Here is a 25,997-nt window from a genome sequence, read left to right on the forward strand (position 1 = left end):
CATTGACGACAGGGAGAAAAGGCTGTTTGACTGGGTGGGGTGGTTGGAGGCAGGATAAAACCTCCAGGAAAGCGTCCAACGAGAGTTGCCAACCTTCGCTATCACTGACACCGCAAAGTCCAGCAGGTTCAGCACTGAGGGCAGGTACGATCCTGTGTAATCTCCAGTCTCACATCCCGAGGAATGACAGCCCCTGCATAACTGCAACCAGACTCTTCAAAGTTGTATTGAAGTCTTTACAATTATTTTTGTCAGATTAATAATATTTGTAACTCTTAGGGGTTAAGTTATTTTTGACTTGAAAGGCAGAATACAGCAAACTCCAAAATGCCAGAAAACCCCAGCCCCTCCACCCTCTCATTCCCCTCAGTAATTTCTACAATGCCCTCTGCTGCAAACTGCGCCTTTGTGCACTTTAGTTTTTCTCCCCTTGCAATAAAAATGGAATGTCGGGCACAGCTTCAGTTGAAGTTAGCCCATGTTCCCCTGCATGTCAGTCTAACTCATTCTGACATATCATCAGGGCTGTTTTTGAGCAGTGAGTTTTTGATAGTTTTCCAGGTTAACACGATGGTGTCACAGGAGAGAGTCCAACACAAACCTGCTTCCAGACTGCCCTGAAAACACAACACAAGAATGAGGCAACAACTTTACCCTGGACATCAGTCCCACTTTACTCTGCTGCCAATTAAGTTGCCCAGCCATTGGGGAAGTTACACAGCTTGGGACAATATTGCCAATCTTGACTTCTATGCAGATGACATCTTTCTATGTGTTCCCTCCCCAGCATTTCTCAAATTAATGAACTCAGAATAAAAATATGAAAGCTCAAAGCTTGCATATGTGAAGATGGGTTGTACATACACACGAGAGTAACAAGACCTCTTAGATCTTCCTGCACCCACCCTCAGCATTTATGTTAATGGGGCACCCTACTTGCTGCTAGGGAGTGTGAGCAGTTCCCCCATCTTCCCTATCTCCAGATGCTGCATGTCTTTATCATGGCACAACAGTTCGGGACCTTGACTGGCTAATTTCTGGGATCCTCAGGTTAAGGAGGAGACTAAGGTTAGGACGGCTGTGCCTCCAACTATCCAAGCAAAGGGATGAACTAACTTTTCCTTACTTGAACTTCCATCAGCATCTCCCAGCCTCTGAACTGAAGTCTAACCTCCTTCCTGGTTGCCATCTGAAGCCAAGTCAAGAACTGTAAAACCTCAGCGACCTGTTCGACCGTGAGCTCAGCTTCCTCCCTCACATCCACTCCATTACGAACACCACTTTCTCGTTACCCACCCTTGCCTCATCTCTCCCTTCCTGTTGCTGAGACCGTAGTCCATGCCTTCATCACGTCAAGGCTCGACTGCTCCACCCTTCTATTTGGCTCCCCCTCACATCAGCTCTCCACAAGCTTCAGCTCAACCAAAACAATGCCCTTATCCTCATCCACACTGAGTCACATACCACCATCCGTTTCCCAGTTCTGCTGGCGACCAGTGCTCCAGCATTTCCTTTCAAAATTCCCAAACTTATTTTCAACTCACCCCATGAACTTGCTCCATCCTACTGTAGTGATCACTTCCCTTACATCCCTGCACATCCTGGTTCCTCTAACACTGGACCTCACCCCTTTCTCCATCTGCCACATGAAGCTCCTGCCCTCTGAATTTCTCCCCCCAGTTCCTTCCATCTTGCCACCTCCTTCCCTACTTTCAAAAGCCTTCTAAAATCCTCTTCAGCTATCCTAGTCCCCCCATTTCCCTCCTGTTTCCATACGTTCAAGGTCCATTACATCTCTTGCTCCTTCTTGTAAAGCACTCAGTGATCTTCCTGCAAACAAGGAGCTCTCCACAAATGTAAGATGCTGTTGTTTACTACTGGGCAGCACAGCCTCAGGGAGTCATTAGCTGGTATAGGGCATCTACACACAATCACTGCCTGTGAATGGAGGTGAGTGCCATCTTATCAACCCCGTCCTCCTCACACATCCCCTTTCCAGAACTACAGAATGACTCGAGAGCCCCAAAGCATCCTAAAGCATCACGATCACTAGCAGCCTGGAGCAAGACCTGCATTGCATTGAAATGCCAATGGGTCTGTGGGCTCTCTTGCCAGGATGATGCAGCTGTGATCTACCAAAAGTGCTCAGTTTCATGACATGCCATGAGAAGAAAATCACCAAAATTAGCACTGTGCTCCACGGAGGCCAGAACATGTCCTTACACCATCTTTTTGACCCAGGATTTCTTTCCTAACCTCCAGATCAAACACGACTTCTCTCGAACACACCCTCTAACTCCATAATAACTAATTCTGTGGACACGCCTCCTACCCCATACATATCCTCCATGACAACAGAAAACGTAGAATGCCGGCAGAGCTGTTTAGAGCGATGCCCGAGAAACCCACCAACAAGAGAGAACTGGCAGAGGGTATAAAGGATAACTGCTGCAACCCCCACCTACAATAGAATTAAAAATATCGCCAGTCCGAAGACTACAACATTTCTAACTCCACAAATTCCACACTCATCTAATGAGTACATTTCGGTCTTACCTCAACTCTAGGCCTTACGGTCAAAGATCCTTGGGAATGTCAGGCACATGATGGGCCTTATTATTCTCCAGACCCCTCTCCATATCTAAATAGCCTATTCCCAGAAGGACAGGATTCTCTGAAGCCCCTGGACTCGCCCAGCTCTGTCATCTAGCTGTAAGACGGTGCATTCCAGAGGTTAATCACAACTTAACAACCCACACTATAAACATGAATAATGTAATGGTGCAATATTAACCAATCTGAGTGCCTGATACATAGGCTGTACATGGATTGGGTAAAGTTAACAAAGGATTCTGGAGCCTACGTCCCTTACAGCCTCCAAAATTACAGAGCTGAAAAGACCCAGGACCATCAGCTTGACCAGAGAGACCTGAACTTCCCACTGCCCAAACCCTTCCCCCGCACATAATATGCAGTGAGGCCTGTCGATCAAAGACCCTAATCCAAATAACGCTGAACATGTAGGGCCAACAAAATTGGCAGCATTCTGCAAGGTCTTTACTGAACGTATCTGCAAGCACCATGTAATATAAACCAATGAAGTATTTAAATGTCATTAAATTGCTAAATTTGGCTGCTGCTTTTACCTACATTACAACAGTGCCTACTCTTCAAAAGGTTCTTTCTTTAACATCCTCGCCCAATGTTGACGTACGTGATTGCCATCAGGGTCGGAACTCTGGCCTATTCTCCCCTTTCTAAACCAGGTTCAGAGGCTTTCGTAGCAGTCGTACTCCTGCTGCTGCCTTTGGGCTGAGATCAGTGAACTCAATACAGAGTGAAACCGAACCTGTAACCTTGCTGATCTGAAGACTCAGCTGCTCACAGTTTAACCAGTCGGCCAGTCTGATCTAGCACTGTATCTCCATTTATAACATTTAGAATTGGGAACAATTCAAATTCTGCCTTGTTGAAATGGGCTGTCCAAACAGACCCTTGCAAGATTTTTATGGTGACTTATTTTTTCCTCACTATAATTCAGCTGGGTACAGATCCTACCACTGCTCTGGAGAGAGTGCAGAGAAGATTTACAAGAATGTTGCCAGGGCTTGAAAACTGCAGCTACGAGGAGAGATTGGATAGGCTGGGGTTGTTTCCCTTGGAGGAGAGGAGGCTGAGGGGTGACTTGATTGAGGTGTACAAAATTATGAAGGGCCCAGATAGAGTAGACAGGAAGTACCTGTTTCCCCTAGCGGAGAGTTCAAGAACTAGAGGACATTTAGATTTAAGCTGATTGGTGGAAGGATTAGAGGGGACATGAGGAAAAACTTTTTTTAAATCTAGAGTGTGGTGGGTGTATGGAATTCGCTGCCCGAATTGGTGGTAGAGGCAGGGACCCTCAACTCTTTTAAAAAGTACCTGGACCTGCACCTAAAGTGCTGTAAGCTGCAGGGCTATGGACCGGGTGCTGGAAGGTGGGATTAGAATGGGCACCTGGTTGTTCTTCGAGCCGGCACGGACACGATGGGCCGAATGGCCCCCTTCTGTGCTGAATCTTTTTCTATGGTTCTAGTGTTTTAACTGATGAATATAATGGGAAGACATGGAGGTTCGATCTCTCGTACCATCTCACGCTCTAATTGTTTTGAATGGCAAAATAGTGATGGGTATGTTAAAACAATTCCTCTGCACAAATGTAGTTGGAATTGATGGATTATTTTAAATCAGTGGCTTAAAGTGGCATGCTCATCATTGACTCTGAATGATTTAGAAATTGTATCCTACTACTCGAGATTTCTGTTGTTAGGAGCCAAAAGTCTGATGCAACGACCAAGAATGAGACAAAGGTAGCAGCAGTGAATAAAGCCCAAATGCGCTGAGGGACAGGAGGGATATTCTGACAGTTCGGCAAGTATGAATCCTGCTTTGAAGTATGACACTTATCCACAATTCCAGATCTGTGAAGATCACGGCACAATTTTCAGTGTATAATATTTAGATTCCATACATTGACTGGTGCACTGTTACTGAATGAACAACAAATCTGTTCACTTCATTGACAATAATTCAGATTGTCTGAAAACACAAATTAAGCATTTGGCTTTTGTTGACAGACAGTTACATAATAAAGTCTATTTACTTTATTGTAAAATTGTTTTTTTATTGAATAATAGGTGACACTAAAATGCACTTTCCAAAAATAAATCATCAAGAAGATTCAGGCAGTGGACCTGAAGGTATTATTAACCCTGCAGGTCTACGTATGTAAACCAAACACTGGCAAAATTAAGTTTGAACTGTTTAAGGCAATTATTTCCAGGCATCAGGCACTAATATTTTGCATGGTATTACAGTAATTGAAAATCTGGGCTAGTAACCAGCTTACAGAAAACAGGGTCAGTACAGGACTGTTACTACACGTGTGGTTATCAGTAAGGCTGACTCTCTAAGGTGCTATGGCTTTGTTTAGATTTTCAGTGAATTGACTCACTAATCTGTAACAATGTCCAAACATGCCAAGAATTAAAACATGCTTTTCAACATTTTGGAGGTGCTGCTCTTTAAAATCCTTGTTGAGGTTAAATACACCAGTAATAGTTTCTCTATTTACTTTCCTTATATATAAAACAGACAATCATTTCAGATCTCATGCAGCAAGCATTATGTTGTACCATAAAATTGCTCATTTCATCAATATTGTAGTTTAAAAAAAAGTCTAAAATCTAAAAATATCAAAAGCAACGGTTACATAAAAATGAATGGTGATGGAAACCAGGTGACAGTCAGTGTGACCAGAGCTCACTGCGCTTGGCCTCCTCTTCACTGATGCTCCTTTCCCAAGTTACTGCTCTACAGGTTTTGTGACCTTGACTCACTGGCTGCAGAAACTGACAGAGGTGCAATTCAGCATTACTCACCATGCAACAGAAAGCAAGTAAACAGTATTACTATCCTATGCTAGTACTCTCCCAGCACCCACACACGTGAAATGCCCCTAATAGCACTGTAGGACGTACAGTTTTAATAGGACGACGTTAAACCTACGTTCCCTCCATTCCTTTATCTCTCCCTCCCCCAGCCCTATTCCCCTGTGGCAAAGTGTCTGATCTCCACTCAAACTATCCACAGTGGCATGTCTGAAATGGAGAGCCCATCACATGGGCAGAGAACTGCGTCTCACAGCTCCTGGGGTGTAATGTGTTGGAACAATCGCAAGAGTGGTATTTGAGCAAGACAGGATTGTGACTCTTAATCAACAAATGCTGGTCTAAACAGAAAAAAAATACAATGAGTTGTAAAAAAAAATATATTGCACACATTTCCTTCAGAAGTGCCTCATCAATGAAAACATTACTATTGTTAGCACAGGCCCACCCATAATTCATCCAATCTGTCCTCGTGTTAAAAGTGGCATTTGTCCATTTAATGTGCCCGACACAACCGCTGGGAAGTTCAGGTTTCATTAATTCTAACAGAAAGTACAGCGATAAACCGGCCCTCGGTTTTCTCCTCTTTAGTGTAACACTATCAGATGTCTCTTTACGATGTGCTGCTGCGCCTCCTCGGTCTGGATGCTCTTCTTTTGATACTCTCATCTTCATTGTCACTTTCGTACGGTCTCTAAAAACAGACAGAAAGAACTCGCATCTATACAGCGCCTTTTCACAACCTCAGGATGTCAAAAATGCGCTTTGCAGCCAAAGTACTTTTTAAAGTGTAGTCACTGTTGTAATGTAGGAAATGCAGCAGCCAATTTACGCACATCAAGGTCCCACAATCAACAATGAGATAATGACCAGATAATGGGGGTTAAATTTGAGAGCGCTCAGTGTTAAAAGGTGAGGTCCGAGGATCCCCGAATTTTGGTTCTTGGACCTCATCATAATGTAGATGGTGCTGTGGTAGGAGTTCACACAGGCAAGTGGTCGGGTCGGATCGTGGGGGTGGGGAGGGAGATCGGAGGTCGGGGATTGCGGGACCAGGAGGGGCAGTGATCGTGGTAAGTACTTAACTTTTTTTCACTTACGTGGTGTTTAGAGTTGGTTTTCCCTGCATTGGCGCTGACTGATTCAAGGCAAACCAATGTTGGAGTGGGGACCTGAAGCAGGCATTAGGCCTCTTATTTGCATATGCAAAGGGCCTAACACCTGCTTTAGGCGTGGGTAAAAGACATCGCATTTGTCCTTTCCCAAAATAGCGGGCGGCGTACTTCCAGTTGGAAGTGCGTGCACATTTCCTATCCCCAATTATAGTGTCTTAGGAGTAAGGCGTAGTGCTTTAGAAAAGGGGGGGGGGGTACTTGGCTTAATTTAATCCCCAAACTGCTTTTAGTGATGTTGGTTGAGGGATAAACATTGGCCAGGACACTGGGGAGAACTCCCCTGCTCTTCTTCAAATAGTGCTGTGGGATCTTTTATATCCACATTACATCGGAGGGCAGGTGGGGCCTCGGTTTAACGTCTCATCCAAAAGACAGCATCTCTGACAGTGCAGCACTCCCTCAGTACTGCACTAGGAGCATCAGCTTAGAGTTTGTGCTCAAATCTCTGGAGTGGGACTTGAACCCACGACATTTTGACTCAGAGGCAGGAGTGCTACCACTGGAGCTACAGCTCATTGGAGGAAAGAAAAGTTATTTTTTGTTCCATGTGATTGGAAATAATTTTTTGAGAGCACTGGATGACGGAGGGTTAGATACTGGCCCTCACCCTGGAACCTGAGTTCAAATCCAGCCCAGAATTGTGGAGTGAATGTCTCCTTTGTCTGACATAAATGAATTTAGACAATCAGGATGACTGATGTGAGAAATGAAACACAGTTATAGGAGAAGAGTATGTGTGGGCAATAAGACTGGAGGACATCGTAGAGATAGGGTGGGGCAGGGCCATAGAGGGATTCGTAAACAAGGACACTGAAAGCTCGGCAAGGATGGGGCAGGTGGGCATGGGGAACTTTGTGTGGGCAAGAACTCCAGCTGAGGTTTTCCGAACAAACAGTCATTTGTGGACTGTGGTGCCCAGCTAGCAGGATGATAAAGAAACTGAGCTACAACGTGAGCAGCCATGGGGGAAGAGGCAGGGGCGTTCAAATTGGATTGCTTGAAATCGGCTACAGCAAAATCACTCACCCACTATTTTAAGTCAGTGGCTGTTAGGGTTATTAACCCTTTTTTAAGGGAAAGAAGAGGAATACGTAACCCATTATCTTTGGGGTTGGTACATAAAAGTTCAGAAAACAAACTTGCTGTGAAGATCCGTTATCAAGGGTCCACCTACCGCAATGTCTCCTTTCTTTAGATAATCTTTCTTAAGGAACGAACGAGTGAAATGATTGCACAATGATACAATCCTATAAGTTAGCTGAAAAGAAATGGGAGATTTATTAGTTACAAAGAAAGCTTCAAAAGGCCGTTAACAAGAAGCAATTATTTTATTACCATACTGGAGTCTGAATTTCACCTACTTTCCATTTCCTTCTGATATATAACTTTCTGAAATTTTCCAAATTAACAACAGATTCCCTTCTGACGAGCGCTTGGCATTTATTCAATGGCTGAAAGAAAAGAAATCATAAATCACTTTTAAAAGCAATGACTGAAATTCCAGATATTGAAACCCATGTTAATGAGGAGCTCATTATGCATCATCCATTAGGCTTCCTGATTCTAGAATCACATTTCCTGCACTGGACGTGTAAAACAACATTGAAATTTCAAAGTGACTCAAGGAGTTGTAAATTCATAACAATGATTTCAATGGTGTTTAAACCGGTCGGTGATGCAAAGCAGAATTTTAGGTTGGAGCAAACTCCACTCTAGATACACGAACATTTACATGTCAGATTGCGCTTGTTTAGGCAAATAGACATAGTTCAGGTAACCAGTAGCCCAATGGGCAGAGACATACCTTGAGCGATCCTGAACCATTCAGATCAGGATGATTGCAGTTTTGATCCTTTTTTTGTGTTGAGTTAGCTGATCTCACCTGAGGTGGCAACGACAGAACTACAATAGGTCTTAGTGCCATTGGGCCATGGAGGGAAAATTTGGCCAGGCTTCCTGCTTCCTGCACCTTCCAATGTCCTCAACTGGAAGACGCATGTTTATGGACATCGAGCAAGGGCAGGATCGGATTCGGTTGTAATGCCCCTCATGGTGAAATAGCCCACTGACACGCATGGCCTTGGCTCACCTATGAAGAACGGCCATTTGGGTGAGATGTTAGAGGATGCTGGCACCCATACAACCACAAACCAGCACCTGCAGGAAAGGATGTGAAAAGACTGGCAAAGAAAAACAACCATTTTGAGGAGTTATCAGAGCAGTGTCAGAGCCAGGGGAGGGGAGGAGAAATTCGATAGGACCCATTTTTGGGCGCGGGTAGCGTGATCCGCTCTTACCCTGCTCCCAATGGCACCAACGCAGGCAGCACGTGAATTTCGAGCTACTTGCTACTTCCCATGATATCTCCGTGCAGCCACCTCTTAAAGGTGCGGGTGCACATTTTAAATGGGACGTGCACAGTCCACTTGGAGGAAAGAAAGATAGCTGCAAGGATGGCAGGACCTGCGCAAGAGAGGACCCCATGCTTCTCGGATGATGCACTGGAGGTCCTGGTGGAAGGGATATATGAAAGGAGGGCCAACATGTACCCGCAGGGTGGCAGGACACCCTCCAGACTGCAGCTCCGCCGGCATTGGCAGGCTGTGGCACAGGAAGTGAATGCATGTGGGTGCAGTGCCAAAAGAAGTTCAATGATTTGACACGAGTGGTCAAGGTGAGTGAATGCAAGTGTCAAGTGGCACATCCAACCAACTGCACCACTGGTCCACGCATCACACTCCCTGTCACCCACCCAACAAACACTGCCTATCCATACGCATTGCTGCACTTGGCATGCTGCATCTCACCCTCACATAGTACCACACTTGCAGGCCACACACACTGGCAGCTATTCGACTACGACAGGAACATCACCCACACACCTTGCAGGATACTCACTGACACATTGTCCTCTGTCTTGCAGGAGAAGGTGGCGCATAACAACCGGCAGCAGGAGAGACCAGAGGGTGGACGGGGATGCTTACACATCCTCACCCCCCAAAGAGGAGACAGTGCTTCGGATCATTGGACTGCAGCCGTGACCACATGCCACGCTGGAGGTCCCGATGAAGGGGGCCTCTGCATATCTAATGCTCCTTCTCGTTTCCCACATCTCCCTCCTCCCATAATCTTTTCTGACTCGCGTGCTGCAGATGCTGTCAGCACGCATGTCTTACTTGCTCCTCTCCCCACTCCACAGCTCAACCTGTTTCCCTTTGTCATTGCAGATACCCAAGAACACGTGGTGGCACCGTCCGAGGAGGAGGAGGAGGAGGAGGAGGAGGAGGGGGACACTGATCCACACCGTCACTCGATCTGACACTCACATCCACCAGCTTAGAAACTGACACTGCGCGTCGTTTAGAGGCTGGGTTAGAGGAGGGATCTGCACATAGTGAAACCTAGCAATGTGACTGATTCTTAATCGCCCTTTGAAATGGCCGAGCAAGCACTTAGTTGTACAATCTCGCTACAGAAAGTCACAATAAGAATAAAACCTGATGGACCACCTGGCATCGGACCACTAGGTACCGGACACGGCAAAGGCAAACAAAGCCCAGTCGACCTGCAAAGTCCCCCTCACGAACATCTGGGGACTTATGCCAAAATTGGGAGAGCTGTCCCACAGACTAGTCAAGCAACAGCCTGACATAGCCATACTCACAGAATCATACCTTTCAGCCAATGTCCCAGACTCTTCCATCACCATCCCTGGGTATGTCCTGTCCCACCGGCAGGACAGACCGACCAGAGGTGGCGGTACAGTGATATACAGTCAGGAGGGAGTGACCCTGGGAGTCCTCAACATTGACTCCGGACCCCATGAAGTCTCATGGTATCAGGTCAAACATGGGCAAGGAAACCTCCTGCTGATTACCACCTACCGTCCTCCCTCAGTTGATGAATCAGTCCTCCTCCATGTTGAGCACCATGGTAGCAAGGGCACAGAATGCACTCTGGGTGAGGGACTTCAATGTTCATCACCAAGAGTGGCTCGTTAGGACCACGACTGACCGAGTCCTGAAGGACATAGCTGCCAGACTGGGCCTGCGGCAGCTGGTAAGCAAGCCAACAGGAGGGAAAAACCCACTTGACCTTGTCCTCACCAATCTGCCTGTCACAAATGCATCTGTCCATGACAGTATTGGTAGGAGTGACCACCGCACAGTCCTCGTGGAGATGAAGTCCCGTCTTCGCACTGAGGACACCATCCAACGTGATGTGTGGCACTACCTCTGTGCTAAAAGGGATAGATTCAGAACAGATCTAGCAGCTCAAAACTAGGCATCCATGAGGCGCTATGGGCCATCAGCAGCAGCAGAATTGGATTCCAGCACAATCTGTAACCTAATGGCCTGGCATATTCCTCACTCTACCATTACCAACAAGCCAGGGGATCAACCCTGGTTCAATGAGGAGTGCAGAAGAGCAGAACCAGATGTACCTAAAAATGAGATGCCAACCTGGTGAAGCTACAACACAGGACTAGATGCATGCTAAACAGCAGAAGCAACGTGCTACAGACAGAGCTAAGCGAATCCACAACCAACGGATCAGATCAAAGCTCTGCAATCCTGCCACATCCAGTCGTGAATGGTGGTGGACAATTAAACAACTAACGGGAGGAGGAGGCTCTGTGAACATCCCCATCCTCAATGATGGCGGAGTCCAGCACGTGAGTGCAAAAGACAAGGCTGAAGCGTTTGCTACCATCTTCAGCCAGAAGTGCCGAGTGGATGATCCATCTCGGCCTCCTCCCGATATCCCCACCATCACAGAAGCCAATTCGATTCACTCCACGTGATATCAAGAAACGGCTGAGTGCACTGGATACAGCAAAGGCTATGGGCCCCGACAACATCCCGGCTGTAGTGCTGAGGACTTGTGCTCCAGAACTAGCCACGCCTCTAGCCAAGATGTTCCAGTACAGCTACAACACTGGCATCTACCCGACAATTTGGAAAATTGCCCAGGTATGTCCTGTCCACAAAAAGCAGGACAAATCCAATCCAGCCAATTACCACCCCATCAGTCTACTCTCAATCATCAAAGAGATGGAAGGTGTTGTCGACAGTGCTATCAAGCGACACTTACTCACCAATAACCTGCTCACCGATGCTCAGTTTGGGTTCTGCCAGGACCACTCGGCTCCAGACCTCATTACAGCCTTAGTCCAAACATGGACAAAAGAGCTGAATTCCAGAGGTGAGGCGAGAGTGACTGCCCTTGACATCAAGGCAGCATTTGACCGAGTGTGGCACCAAGGAGCCCTTGTAAAATTGAAGTCAATGGGAATCAGGGGGAAAACTCTCCAGTGGCTGGAGTCATACCTAGCACAAAGGAAGATGGTAGTGGTTTTTGGAGGCCAATCATCTCAGCCCCAGGACATTGCTGCAGGAGTTCCTCAGGGCAGTGTCCTTGGCCCAACCATCTTCAGCTGCTTCATCAATGACCTTCCCTCCATCATAAGGTCAGAAATGGGGATGTTCGCTGATGATTGCACAGTGTTCAGTTCCATTCGCAACCCCTCAGATAATGAAGCAGTCCATGCCCTCGTGCAGCAATATCTGGACAACATCCAGGCTTGGGCTAATAAGTGGCAAGTAACATTTGCACCAGACAAATGCCAGGCAATGACCATCTCCAACAAAAGAGAGTCTAACCATCTCCCCTTGACATTCAACGGCATTACCATCGCCGAATCCCCCACCTGGGGTGGGGGGGGGGGTCACCATTGACCAGAAACTTAACTGGACCTGCCACATAAATACTGTGGCTACAAGAGCAGGTCAGAGGCTGGGTATTCTGCTGTGAGTGACTCAACTCCTGACTCCCCAAAGCCTTTCCACCATCTACCAGGCACAAGTCAGAAGTGTAATGGAATACTCTCCACTTGCCTGGATGAGTGCAGCTCCAACAACACTCAAGAAGCACGACACAATCCAGATCAAAGCAGCCCATTTAATTGGCACCTCATCCACCATCCTAAACATTCGCCACCTGCGCACCGTGGCTGCAGTGTGCACCATCTACAGGATGCACTGCAGCAACTCGCCAAGGCTTCTTCGACAGCACCTCCCAAACTCGCAACCTCTACTACCTAGAAGGACAAGGGCAGCAGGCACATGGGAACAACACCACCTGCATGTTCCCCTCCAAGTCACACACCATCCTGACTTGGAAATATATCGCCGTTCCTTCATTGTCGCTGGGTCAAAATCCTGGAACTCCCTTCCTAACAGCACTGTGGGAGAACCTTCACCAAACGGACTGCAGCGGTTCAAGGCGGCGGCTCACCACCACCTTCTCAAGGCCAATTAGGGATGGGCAATAAATGCTGGCCTCGCTAGCGACAGCCACATCCCATGAACGAATTAAAAAAAACACCGGGCACAAGTGCACAGGAGTCAGTGCGTGGGGAATGGATACCACAGCTGCCAGCTCGTTGGAGGGCGAGGTCCCTCACTAGTTCTGCTGCAGAGGAGTCAGATGAGGACTTCGATGGGCCAGGCTACAGAAGACGGCTGATGGATCTTCACCACCAAACGCTTGGGCACTTGAAAGCCTGCCAGAAAGCCTGCGCACAATGATAAGGTCCAATTTGGTACAGGGCTTTGCGCAGATCTTGGAGCCCATCCTTTCCAATGCGGAATGGGTGGTCACCTCCATCAGCACACCTGTGGAACCCACCATGATACAGCGTCCGATGACCGATGTCCTGGCTTCCATTGCAGCACAAACCGATGTGATCAAAGGGCTGCAAGCTACAGTTGCTGCTCAAACTGCTGCTATCGTGGCTCTGGGGACCACTGTAGAACGGGGCTTCCAGGGCGTCACAGCACTCCAGCAATCCGTTCTCCAGCTGATCACCAGGATTGCTGAAGTGCCGCCCCGGGAGAGTGGCAGTGGCGTCACGTCAGTCGGACAGCAGGGCGATAGCATTCCTGCTCCATCCCTGCCACTCCGCCTGTGCCCTTGTTGTTGCCCATCAGCCAGCCAGGCCAGGCTACTGCAGCCCATGCTGAGATGGTGCAGTTTGAAGCCGCCTCTAGCTCAGGGTCTTCTCCTATCATCGATGGCAAAGGCTGGTCCCTCATGATGGTGAGGTTTGTGCAGCATACCACCATGAATCTGCCCACCCGCTCAGTGCAGTACTGCAGGCAGTGGAAGCATTGTTTCAGGAGACCTATGGTGTGCTCCACAATGTTGCGTGTGGCAGCATGGCTCTCATTATAAGCCTGCTGTGCAAGTGTGTGTGGGTTCCTGACCAGAGTCATGCATCGTGGCATAGCCCTAGTCACCCAGTAGCCAGCCTTTGATTTGCTGAGGCGGGTGAAAGATAGCTGGCACGTTGGACTGCCACATAGCAAAGGCGTCATGACTGCTGCCAGGGTAGCGGGCATCGACCTCCATGATTCGATGCGTGTGGTCGCACACCAACCGTACATTGAGGGAGTGGAAGCCCTTTCGGTTGACGAAGACAGCAGAGTTGATGTGCGGGGCATGCAGGGCAATGTGCGTGCAGTCAATGGCACCCTGCACCATGGGGAAGCCAGCAATGCGAGCGGACCCCTGTGCTCGCTCGTTCTGCTCGTCTCTGTCAAAAGGGAAGGAGATGAACCTGTTCCTCATCTCGAACAGTGTGTCGGTGACCTCCCTTATGCAGCAGTGCACTGCATACTGCGAGATGTTGCACATGTCGCCAGCAGAGGCCTGAAATGATCCTGAGCTGTAGAAGTTCAGCACCATGATGACCGTCACATCCACAGTCAATGCTGTCCTCGCCCTGCTGAGGCTGCAGTTGTGGCTGCAGCAGTTGACAGATCTCGGTCACGGCTTCCTTGGTGAACCTCAGGCATCGGATGCAATCCTCCTCGGTCATGTTGAGGTAAGAGAATTGGTCCTCGAAGGCCCACATTGGATAGGGCCTCCTGCTCAGTGCCCTGCGCCTCCTCGTCCTCCCTCTCCTCGCAGCTTGACCTGCTGAGTGTGGCCTCTCTGCATGCTCTCAGTCATGCTCAATGCCCAGCGGGAGCCCTAGCAGACTGCCCATGGTTGCCAGGAACGTTGTTCAATCACGGTTGTAACTTTCCAAACCGTAAGGCAGTACCTACCAAACCACTCTCAAATGTACTCTAGGAACTCTCAGTAAGAATAGGGAGCTTCAAAAAACACTTCCTATTCCTCCAGCAGCCAGAAGCAATAATCCAGCAACTAACCTGCAACACTTGCATGGTCCCTTTAAATAGCGATGTTGGGGGGCCCTCCAGGCACTCTAAGACACTTTCAGGTGTCGTGGTTAAGACTGTGCATTAAGTTGAGCGTTAAGGTCCAAAATGGTGCCTATCACTTTAAATCAGCGTTGCACACTGATTGCACACATTTTCTCCCTACTTTACATGCTTCCGGCGTTTGGTATTTGCACATGTGCTAACTCCTATACCAAGATGGCGCCCGGCGCTGGAAACGTGGGTGTGCTAAGACGCCATCTTGGATGTTCGAGAAGCCGCATAGCATCGAAACGGATGCTACATGGCCCAATTTAGCGCCCAGGGTCTTCCAAGACCAGCCTATACTGAAAGCTCATGTGGTGCATAAGAACATATAAAGGGAAAGGTGAGAAAAGACCACTCATGTTCACCCTATCCATCAAACAGAGCAATCTCGTGTACAACCCTCTCCAATCACTAGTAATTCCACCTCCATAATATCAATTGTCTCCGCCCCCACCTCAGTTGCTGCTGAAACCCTCATCCATGCCTTTGTCACCTCTAGACTCGACTATTCCAATGCTCTCCTGGCTGGCTTCCCACCTTGCACCCTCCGTAAACTGTAGCTCATCCAAAACTCTGCTGTCCATATCCTAACTCGCACCAAGTCCCGTTCACCCATCACCCTGTGCTCGCTGATATACTTTGACTCCCGGTCTGGCAATGCCTCGATTTTAAAATTCTCATCCTTGTTTTTAAATCCTTCCATCTCCTTGCCCCTCCCTATCTCTATAACCTCCTCCAGCCCAACAACCCTCAGAGATCTCTGCACTCCTCCAATTCTTGCTTCTTAAGCATCCCTAATTTTCTTCGCTCCACCATTGGCGGCCGTGCCTTCAGCCGCCTAGGCCCTAACCTCTGGAATTCCCTCCCTAAATCTCTCCACCTCTCTCTCTTCCTTTAAGACGGTCCTTAAAACCTACATCTTTGAACAAGCTTTTGGTCACCTGTCCTAATATCTCCTTTTGTGACTTGGTGTCAAATTTTGTTTGATAATCACTCCTGTGAAGCGCCTTGGGACATTTTACTGCGTTAAAGGTGCTATACAAATGCAAATTGTTGTGGTAATGCTAACTTCTGGGGGTGGTGAGTAAAACCTTTCACAATTTGGAGTGTTGCTATGCTTTTTCCAACATACTATTGTACAAATTGCTGCTTGAGCCAAGTGTATACAAACAGTACTGAAACCGTTCAATGATAATAAGACAGTTTACATTTCAGATGTATGAGTTCCATATTGCTCAATTAATCAAACTCTCCTTTTGAATTATTTCACAGATTCACAAAATAATCCACAATTAACTAAAACGTTCAAAAGCAGTAAATATCCAGAGTGCAGTACGAGAACAGGGCTTCTGTATAATCACAAAAGGGGAAAAAAACTCCAAACAGTAAAAAAAATTAAGTTCAGAATGAATTATCATTCCTTTAGAACCAGAAAATGAAGGTGAAAAGAAAGACTTGAATTTATAACTTCACGACTTTACAGCCAGTTAAATACTTCTGAAGTGTAATCACTGTTGTAATGTGGGAATCGTGACAGCCAATTTGCGCACAGCAAGGTCCCACAAACTGCAATTAAATAAATTACCAGATAATGTGTTTTTTAGTAACGTTCGTTGAGGAATAAATATTGTCCAGGACACCGGGAAGAACTCCCCGCGCGAATAATGTCACGAGATCTTTTACATCCACCTGAGAGGGCAGACGGGGCCTCGGTTTAACGTTTCAACCAAAAGACAGTACCTCTGACAGTGCAGCACTCCCTCAGTACTGCACTGAAGTGTCAGCCTATATTTTATGTTCAAGTCTCTCGAGTGGGACTTGAACCCATGACGTACTGACTCAGAGGTGAGAGTGCTACCCACTGAGTCATGGCTGACATCTTCTAGCCTACACTGTGAAATAAACACAGAAAATCCTGGAGCTGCACAGCAGGTCCATCAGTATCTGAAAGAGAAGTCAGGGTATTAGGATTGCCATACGTGGCTTTGGACTGGACAGTCTGGCTTTCGGATGGGTTGTCTGGAAATTTCTACTACGTAAATCAGACACCAAAGGGCAGAAATTACGAACAGGAAAGTTCACATACAAATGCTTAAACCTGCCCCTACTACATTCCTTTATCCAAAGATATCAATCTACAAGCAAAATGTCACAAATATGGGGAAAAAATGAAGTTTTGCTCCAATAGTTTTTACAGTTCTGATAGAGGCTTTGATGTACAATACTGATTGGCTTTCACTCTGGCACAGTTATGGGGTTTAATGTGTTTCATCTCGTGAGAATCACTTAGTCCACCTTTGGAAAAAAATTTCATTCTGGATTTAGCTCGAACATCTTTTTATTTGGTTGTTGCTGCCCGGCTGGCTCTGCGAATTGGCTTCAGTGAGGGTGGAATTGTTTTGGAAAAGTCACTGAGCCGACCAGTGTGAAGAAGCTGATTTGTCACTGAGTGCCCTTATCCCCTCGTGTGTTATTTTTTATACAGGCATTAACCCGCTTAAAAATAGAGCTCATAAAGAATGTGACACAAGAACTTTTAGTGTTTGTACGTGAGCTTTGCCGATTAGAATTTCTATCCTCAAAAATCTGATTTTTTAAAATGAAAGACTATTCTCCTCTTGCTTGAGTCTGTGATCATTTAGAACCATTAATTATTGATGTGAGCAAGGTTTTCAATAAATCATCTACACAAACAGAATGCTGAACTTTATTGCTAAATTAGTAGAGTACAAGTTAGAGGCCGTCATATCCAAACTGTGAAGTGCTCTGGTCAGACCGCATCGTGAATCCTGTGTTCAGTTTTGGTCATCTGGACCCAAGAGGAACATTCAAACATTAAGGCACGTCGAAACTGACGGGATTGGATGCAACGCTGCTTTTACGCCCGCCTGATTTTACTCTCCACAGACAGTAATATTGGGCGGGATGTATAACCAGCGTTCCACCCGATCCCACGGGGTTCCCACCCGGTGAGTTAGGCTAAAATTATCCCCTAAAACCACGGAGGTGATGCAGGGAGTCATGAGACCAATTCCTAGCATCAGTGGACTTAGTTAAACTGTAGGAACTGGGCCCTTTATCCTAGATTCCAGTACCTGGTCTGCTTCTGCAGGCTCAGTTTTCTGTTCCGCGGGGTTGGGACTTTTCACTTTTCACTCGGTTAGTTCTGACCCGTTTCTGCTTCCATGCTGCCGAACGCTCTCTGCTTTGCTGCTATCCGCTTGCGTCCCGTGGCGACTGACTCTGCCCTGCTTCGCCTGTCCTTCAGGTCTCTATCCATTGCTCTTCACTGGAATGGGTTGGGCTGGATCCTCAAGCTCCTGCTATTGCTCCCAATCTTGTGTTCCACACCTCCCTACAGCTGTTCTTCAGGTTAACTCCCTGATCTGCACTGTTCCTGTGGATTTATCTTTCACCATCTCCTAGCTGCTTGGAGTTCACTGCTCTTGGTCCTTGGGTTTCACTCCTATTGCGTCTTGCTCCTCTGTTGTTATGCTGGATTCACTGCTAACACCGGATGTCATTATGCACCTCTGGTGAACCTCTGAATCAACTTTTGCTGGTAATGGTTGACCCTCCACTCTTTCTCAGCCCTCTGCCTCCACTGCACAACCTGCAGCAGCACATCCACTGATACTCGGTCCCTCGAATGGCTCCTGGATCTACTCCCTCTCCAAAACTATCTCCGAACCTAGATACTGGCTTGTGGATGCTCCAAGCTGACTCCACTGCGTCCACCACAGGACCTCAGACTTTAACTTTGGACTCTTTTCATATCGTCTCCTCCCAGTCCTCTGTTTATAGTATGACAAAATTATAAAATAATAGTATGACACCAGTCGCTCAACTGGGTCTCGAATTACATTTAAGTAAATGAGTTTCTTTCTCACACCGTATTTTGTGAAGTCCAGATATGCTACATGCCCATGATAAAATCCTGGCTTCATTTCTTTCCATGTAGTAACATGACTAAGGCATTTCTCTCCTAATCTCTGCCGAGCCTATGTAACCCGGATTCCGTCCATTCGCATGCACATTTTGGCTGTCGCAACAGACCTGAGAATTTCTTTTTTTCTCTTGGCCCCTCTCTGGCTCTTCCATCCTACCTCTTCCCCTTCCTGTCACCCAGTCATGCCGCCTTTCATTTCTCCTCTCTCGGGTACTTTAGGCACTCCCACCCCAACCCTAACCCATCTACTACTCTGTGTTCCTATTCTCTTGCTACCATCCTAGACTTGAATTCCCATTGAATAAGCTCACGTCTACCCTCGATGCATCTCTAGACATTCTTCTAAGGTCCCATTGAGGCACATATTGCTGCCTCCTTACGAGCAGCAATCCCAAATGCCCCATCCTCCTCTCTCGCTGACCACCCCATTGGGGGCTAAACCTTGTGAACCTCCGACCCGCTCCACCCACTCTTGGACTCTGCCAACGGATCAACAATCACTGTTCCTATCTGCATTTCCCTCCAGATTGTCTGTTCACTCACAAACAAGGCCCTATCTATCTGTGACTTTATTGTAGACAATTTTATTGACATCAAGGCTTTGACTACAACTTGGCTCATGGGCGGAGTCACCTTCCCCTTTACTGAGGTCTCCCTGCCTGGCTATATCTTCCATCACCTGCAGTGGCAGTGTGGCCCTCATCACCAACTAACACCTTGATTTCTCTCCCAATTCCTCCTTTTCTTGCTTTGAGCACCTCTGCCTCTTCACCTCCCACTTCTCCTTTAAGACCCTCCTTAAAACCAGCCTCTGAGCAAGGTTCTGGTTACCCCTCAGAAATCAACAACTTCTTGTATTCAATAAAGAGTCCTGGAAAGGATCAGTAGAAGCTTCCCAATATCTCGTCCTTTGGCTCGCCATCCATTTTTTTCTGATTACACCTCTATGAAGCGCCTTGGCACATTTTTCTATGTTAAAGGCGTTATATAAATGCAGGTTATAAGGTCCCCTTTCAGTCACCTTGCATAAGAATGGAAGATATTAAAGGGAGCACTCTTTGAAGGCAAGTCAGGTAGGGGGACATAAGTTCAAATGAGTGAGAAACATAGGTGCAATATCAGGAAAAATTTCTTCACACAAAGCGTAATCAATATTTTAAATATCCTTCTAGTTAGGGCAAAACCTTGGTATCAGTCAAGAGCCAGTTGGGTGTTGTGATGGGAAGAATTTAGGTTTCAAACTTGTGGATAGGTAAAGCCAAGATGGGCTGAATAGCATTCCTCACATGTGTACGTTTTGTGATCTTATGATGAGCACAGTAAGTTTCAGAACTGATCTCACATACATCCGCCCCGCTCTACCCCTCTGCCCATTTGATTGTGAACTTGGCAAAAAGTGGTAAACGTTATCGCTTCAGGCCCACGTGAAATGGGAGTCGTCTTATCTTTCGGGCGATGGGCCTGCTGTGAATTTCCTGTTTTTATTTTAGATTCAGTTTCCCTTTTGTGCTCGCAGCAGCTGGACCCCCAACACTGGCGACATCGGGGCGACAGGACACTTCCTCCGACATTGTGCTCGCGGCTTTACGGTTCTGGCTGTGGACCTTCTGCCACGTCGGAGGCCGGCGCGGTGAAAACCCAATCGCTGGTCTGTCCGCCGGACTGGGAGCGTAGGTCATCCACAGCGAGGAGAACCGCACCCCCTGCGGTCACTTGCACTGCCATAGGTGGCAATTCATGCGGGGAAAGATTCGGCAACAATAAAGCAGCGTGTGCAAAATTTTCCAATTGCACAGTTCGCGGTCACATTCCGGGCAGCACCATGTTGGGGAAACGGTCTGAGCAGGCTCGGGGAGTGGAGAAAGCACACTGCTGACTACGTGAACCAGACCCAAGACGGTACACCCAGTGCAACTGTTGGTAGCAGCCAATGTACCTCTCCTGGCACAGAACACAGTGAGGGCATGGCACTGGCACATTTATACCACACAGCTGCTTCGGACAATCTCTTTAGTTAAACCCTGTTCAGTATTCCGAATGGGATTTGCTCATTTTTCTGATTCTGATACACAAATTGACTGCCATTGTGAGCCTAAAATACCAGGAATTTTAACCGATGTTGAGGCTGTCATCCTCCTCCTACTCTCCCACCACATGCTAATCCATATCACCCAAAGTTGCTTGTGAACAGAGCTATCAACACTTGGGAAATGCCATTAGTGAATCAGATCACAAATCCTTGTAAACTGAGGGAGCTATGTTAATGTTTAAGAGTGAGATAAGTCAAAATAGATCACGTTTTAAACCAGATCTCACTCCAAACAAATACGAGATGCGACCAGGCCGCAATGTCATTCTCCACAGTTCACTCTCCAAGTAGGTACAAGGTGGAGGGGGGTAAAACTGGTCTTTATCGATAGTGCCGATGGACCAGCACAGACATGGTGGGCCGAATGGCCTCCTTCTGTCCCGTAAATCTTTCTATGTTTCTACTGCAAAACGAGCAATAGTGAATTGATGGCCCGTTTTACACCTGCCTCAATTTTCTTTATCGTTGACATCAGCGGAGTGTAAAACGGGCTGCTGATTCACTATCACCCGTTTTGAACAATTGTGAAGACCAATTTCAGCCCCATTGAATCTGTCGCAGGATCCAGCTTTCCCCCCACTCAGGATAAATCCCAACGCTACAGTGCTCCCACACCCCGATCAGACTTTTTCTGTAGATCACCATTTCCCTGTATTTTCAGTTTTTCTTGTATACTTCACGTCAATGCACGAAGATAACAAAAAAAACTCTCCAAACAATTGCCCCGTTTTATGCTGTTCTCCACACCTCCTTTCCTGAATGTGCAGGCTCATCCCAGGATACCGTTCTACGGGATTTGGTTCCGAGCGGTCACTCTTCTCGTGATTCTAGAAAGCGAGCGCCAGGGAACGACACACCCAAAGCCTGATTCTGCCCTCCACTGGTACCCATACTTTTCAAAAAGGGCCACCTGCAGCATGAATCTTTGGGGATTTATTACCCTCCAAGCCCAACTATAACATAACCTCAGCTGTTAGCAGCTAACTCAACAAAATGATTGAACCTGGGGCATTACTGGTTTTATGTATTACATCAAGTAATCCATCTACCCATTGGATGAGACCATTACATATTTATAAAATCAACGGTTAAAGTCCATTTATAACTGCCCACCTGCTATTTATTCACTCTACTGAAAGAAACCTGTGTAAATTTTTAAAAAACTATTAGGATTATAGTCAAAAGGCTCAAGAGGGAAATTGTGAAATTCATTGAAAGATGTTCTCAGTAATGTGATGTATTTATAGTAAGAGATAGTACAAACATAGTTACTTTTTATTCACAAATGTATTAACTAGATCACAACAAATCTGTAATAGGAACAATATCTAAGCTCTTCAGTATTGAACAGCACATAGAAATATATATAAATCTATCTACGCTGTGTGTGTTGGTGGTGAACACTGTGCCATTATGGGTTTCAATGGTCTGGCACCGTTCATTGACAGGGCTTTGAACCAGTGAGGTATAAAAGATGTGACACAACCCAACCACCAGTCTGCTAAGACACGTCACAAGCCCCAACCAGCTTCAATGGGCAGGGCGGCTACCAAAACGGGTATTCAGTAACCAAATTTCCAGGCAGTCGCCACTGTACAATATCCAGCCTGTGTGCACCTACCCTGCAGGTGCTTCTCCTTCACTCCCAGCTCTGTGCAATTACATAAAGTCAGCAGTTCATTCATTCCAAACTTATTTCAAAATTCCTAATTGCTGAAAATAAGTAAATAATAGCTAGATAAAGTGGGTGACATTGGCCCAGAATTTGCTGGAATGGGGCATCTCGCGGTGAATGCCGGGAGTTGGATTTTTTCCTCACCCTTCAGCTCCAACTAATTTTTGCACCGTTGCTTGCTGAAAGTACGAGCTGGTAACGGCAGGGCGAGGGCAAAGGGCATCTGGGACCTCAGTGAATGACGGAACCAACAGTCTATCGCCTTAACGAATGTGATTTAAGGATAGAGGAATGACGGAGAAGGAAGTAGGGTGAATTCGAGTCAAATCAGATACAGAAAGAGAAATAAAGAGAGGGAAAGAAAGATTGGGTTAAGAGAGAGAGGAAAAAAAATGGAGAAAGGAAAAGTAAGAAATTTTTTTTTTTTTAAGTGTTAAGTTTAAAAAAACCTCTAGGAACAATTTTGCTACCTGCAGGAATGAGATTCCACAGTTTCAATTGTTCCCTTTCTGGGCCCCCGAGGTTGAGCGGCATTGCAGGAACATAAATTTAGTCACTGAAAGGGTCATTATGTCGTGAAATACCAGCCCTAACTGACTGAGGCGAGTTTAATTTGTATTTACAGCGCAAATCCATCAATTTGTTGAAACTCACGGGGAGGTTGACGGCGAGATGCCGTTTTCGCGAGGCGAACGGTGGAACAGCGCAAATCATTCAGCAATTTGTGGAGATTTACAACTCACGCGTATCTCTTCCTCGCTACACGTTGCTGGGATTTTGCATACTAATAATGGCGTGTGCCTTTAAATCACCATTAGTTTGCCAGCAAATTCTGGTCCTTTATTGATTTACTTCATCAGTACACTGCACAGGCAGGAGGGGAGGGGGCATAAGAGGAACAACACAAATTGCATTTATATAGCGCCTTTAATGTAGTAAAATGTCCCAAGCTGCTTCAGAGGAGCGATTTCAAACAAAATCTGACACCGAGCCACATAAGGAGATATTAGGACAGCTGACCAAAAGCTTGGTCAAAGAGGTAGGTTTAAGGAGGTCTTAAAGGAGGAGAGAGAGGTAGAGAGACGGAGAGGTGTAGGGAGGGAATTCCAAAGCTTAGGGCCCAGGCAGCTGAAGGCACGGTCACCAATGATGGAGCGATTAAAATCGGGGATGTGCAAGAGGCAAGAATTAGAGGGGTGCAGAGATCTCGGAGGGTTGTAGGGCTGGAGGAGGTGACAGAGATAGGGAGGGGCGAGGCCATGGAGGGATTTGAAAACAAGGATGAGAATTTTAAAAATTATGGGGTTCCCGGACTGGGAGCCAATGTAGGTCAGCGAGCACAGGGGTAATGGGAGAATGGGACTTGGTGCGAGTTAAGATACGGGCAGCAATATTTTGGATGAGCTCAAGTTTGTGGAATGTGGAAGTTGGGAGGCCGGCCAGGAGAGCATTGGAATAGTCAAGTCTAGAAGTAACAAAGGTATGGATGAGGGTTTCAGCAGCAGATGGGCTGAGGCAGGGGTGGAGGCGGGCGATGTTACGGACGTGGAAGTAGGTGGTCATGGTGATGGAGCAAATGTGTGGTCGGAAGCTCATCTCAGGATCAAATATAATGCCAAGGACACAGAGAGAAAACCAGAGACAGAAAGGTTATTTGGGGTGGGAGGGCAGGAGGAGACATGGAGATACACATCTGCTTTGGCGGGGGAGGGCGAAGGAAAGTGACAAGCACAGACCTTCTTAAGTTGTGTGAAGGAGAGAGGAGGACGTCCCTGGCTGGTATTGCCAAGGTCAGTTGCTGCTGTGGCTTAATGGGCTCCTGTATCCTCCAGCTCACTGTGAACATTTCCAGGGGAGATCCACTAACATTATTTATTACACTGAACAAAGTGACTTCACCGTATGAGGCAATAAGCTTCCAATTAATTTTTAAACTGCACTTAGACTGGTCAACAAACAAGCACATATATATATATATATATATATATATTCTTTACGTATATTATTTTCACCCAAAATATTCTTCTATTAATTTCTGTGGAAGTTATTTTTGTTGAGTATTATACTTTCAGTATTTCTATCCGTCCAGTTTTGCGAATGTAATTGCTAATCTGATACTACCATATCTACTAGAATCCTGCGAGAGTAAATACTCAAGAGTAGCACCTTAACTCTCCCAATTGCTGCAAATAGGAATTTGATGGAATTTGTGTGCAGTTTCTGGGAAACAGAAAATGTTTCCACTTTGTCCATCCTGTGTCAATATCAAGCAATCCCAGAGGTAGAATTAAAGTTCCTCTATTTTTTTTATTTTCCACATCTATCGTCCTTGCAGTGCTGCGCCCAGTTAGTGCTCATTTGAGGGCGGTTTTGCTCTATGGACCCCAATCTACCAGCAACTGGGTCGAGACTGGGCAAACTCAAAAATCACAACCAGCAAACAAGCTATCCCAACAGTGCTGGCTGGTTTATAAATCATAGTCTGAGAGGCGAAAGGCCATTGTGGTAACCAGATGTGTGACCCAGCATTTCCCCTCCCATTCCCACACCCCCGGAATTAAATGTGAATAAATGTGTTTTGTTCTACTCAATATCCTCAAATATATAAAAAGTAAAACACTGTGGATGCTGAAAATCTGAAATAGAAACAGAAAATGCTGGAAAAGCTCAGCAAGTCAGGCAGCATCTGTACTCCACAGATACTGCCTCTTAAATAAATATATACTTGTCATGCCTAAAAAGAAATCAACTTTGCTCAATAGGTGTGTCAATGTTGGGTGTTATCTCCCAACATTTTTAATGAGAAGGCAGTTTCCATAAGCAGAGTGAGACTCCAATGCACCAAAGCCTGTGCCCTTGTGTTTGCCACGTGAGTAACAATTGCCCCTTAACGACAGTATCTCACACCAAAGACTATATAGGATTCCCTGTTGACTCCAAAAGGTGGTATCACAATCATACCATTGCATTCAGGTCAAAAGTAACAATCAGATTTATTTCAGATTTACAAGTGAGATAAGACACAGAAGCAGAAAAACACAGCAAGATACCAAATGATAAGTAATTAGAAAAAAATACGATCAGTCCACAAGTGGTTAAAGTAACCGTTCCTAGAATATTTTTAAAAACACCATTCATTACACAGCAAGAGTTCTGGATGATACAGCCTTTCGTGAACATGATATTTGTACGTGGGCAACACAATTTCCATGCCGGCCCATGGGAACAATTCTAGAAACTGAGCTGAAGGTATTGAGGAAAGCCTGTGTATATCTGCCTCCAGAGCCAAAGCCTTCAGAATAAGGCGCAGTCAATCAATCAAGTTCAAGGTCACAATGTTAGGAGATGTTTGTTGTTCATGCTAATGCACAGGTTGACTGTTACCCAGGGACTTGTTGATGATTTAA

The 25,997-nt window shown here is 46.4% G+C and overlaps 1 protein-coding gene across 1 annotated transcript in view; it reads right to left on the reverse strand.

The window, feature by feature from the left end:
* Nucleotides 1–2,972: 2,972 nt before the first annotated feature.
* The window catches only part of dapk2b (death-associated protein kinase 2b), a 138,791-nt gene continuing 115,766 nt past the window's right edge, over nucleotides 2,973–25,997 (reverse strand). The window contains exons 10-12 of the mRNA XM_067973324.1: nucleotides 7,963–8,052; nucleotides 7,776–7,859; nucleotides 2,973–6,120 (exon numbers count right to left, since the gene is read on the reverse strand). Coding sequence (XP_067829425.1) covers nucleotides 6,040–6,120; nucleotides 7,776–7,859; nucleotides 7,963–8,052 — 255 coding nt within the window. The 3' untranslated portion in view covers nucleotides 2,973–6,039. The remainder of the gene's footprint in view (nucleotides 6,121–7,775; nucleotides 7,860–7,962; nucleotides 8,053–25,997) is intronic.

This window comes from Heptranchias perlo, chromosome 38, assembly GCF_035084215.1.
Source record: "Heptranchias perlo isolate sHepPer1 chromosome 38, sHepPer1.hap1, whole genome shotgun sequence".
Taxonomy (NCBI): Eukaryota; Metazoa; Chordata; class Chondrichthyes; order Hexanchiformes; family Hexanchidae; genus Heptranchias; species Heptranchias perlo.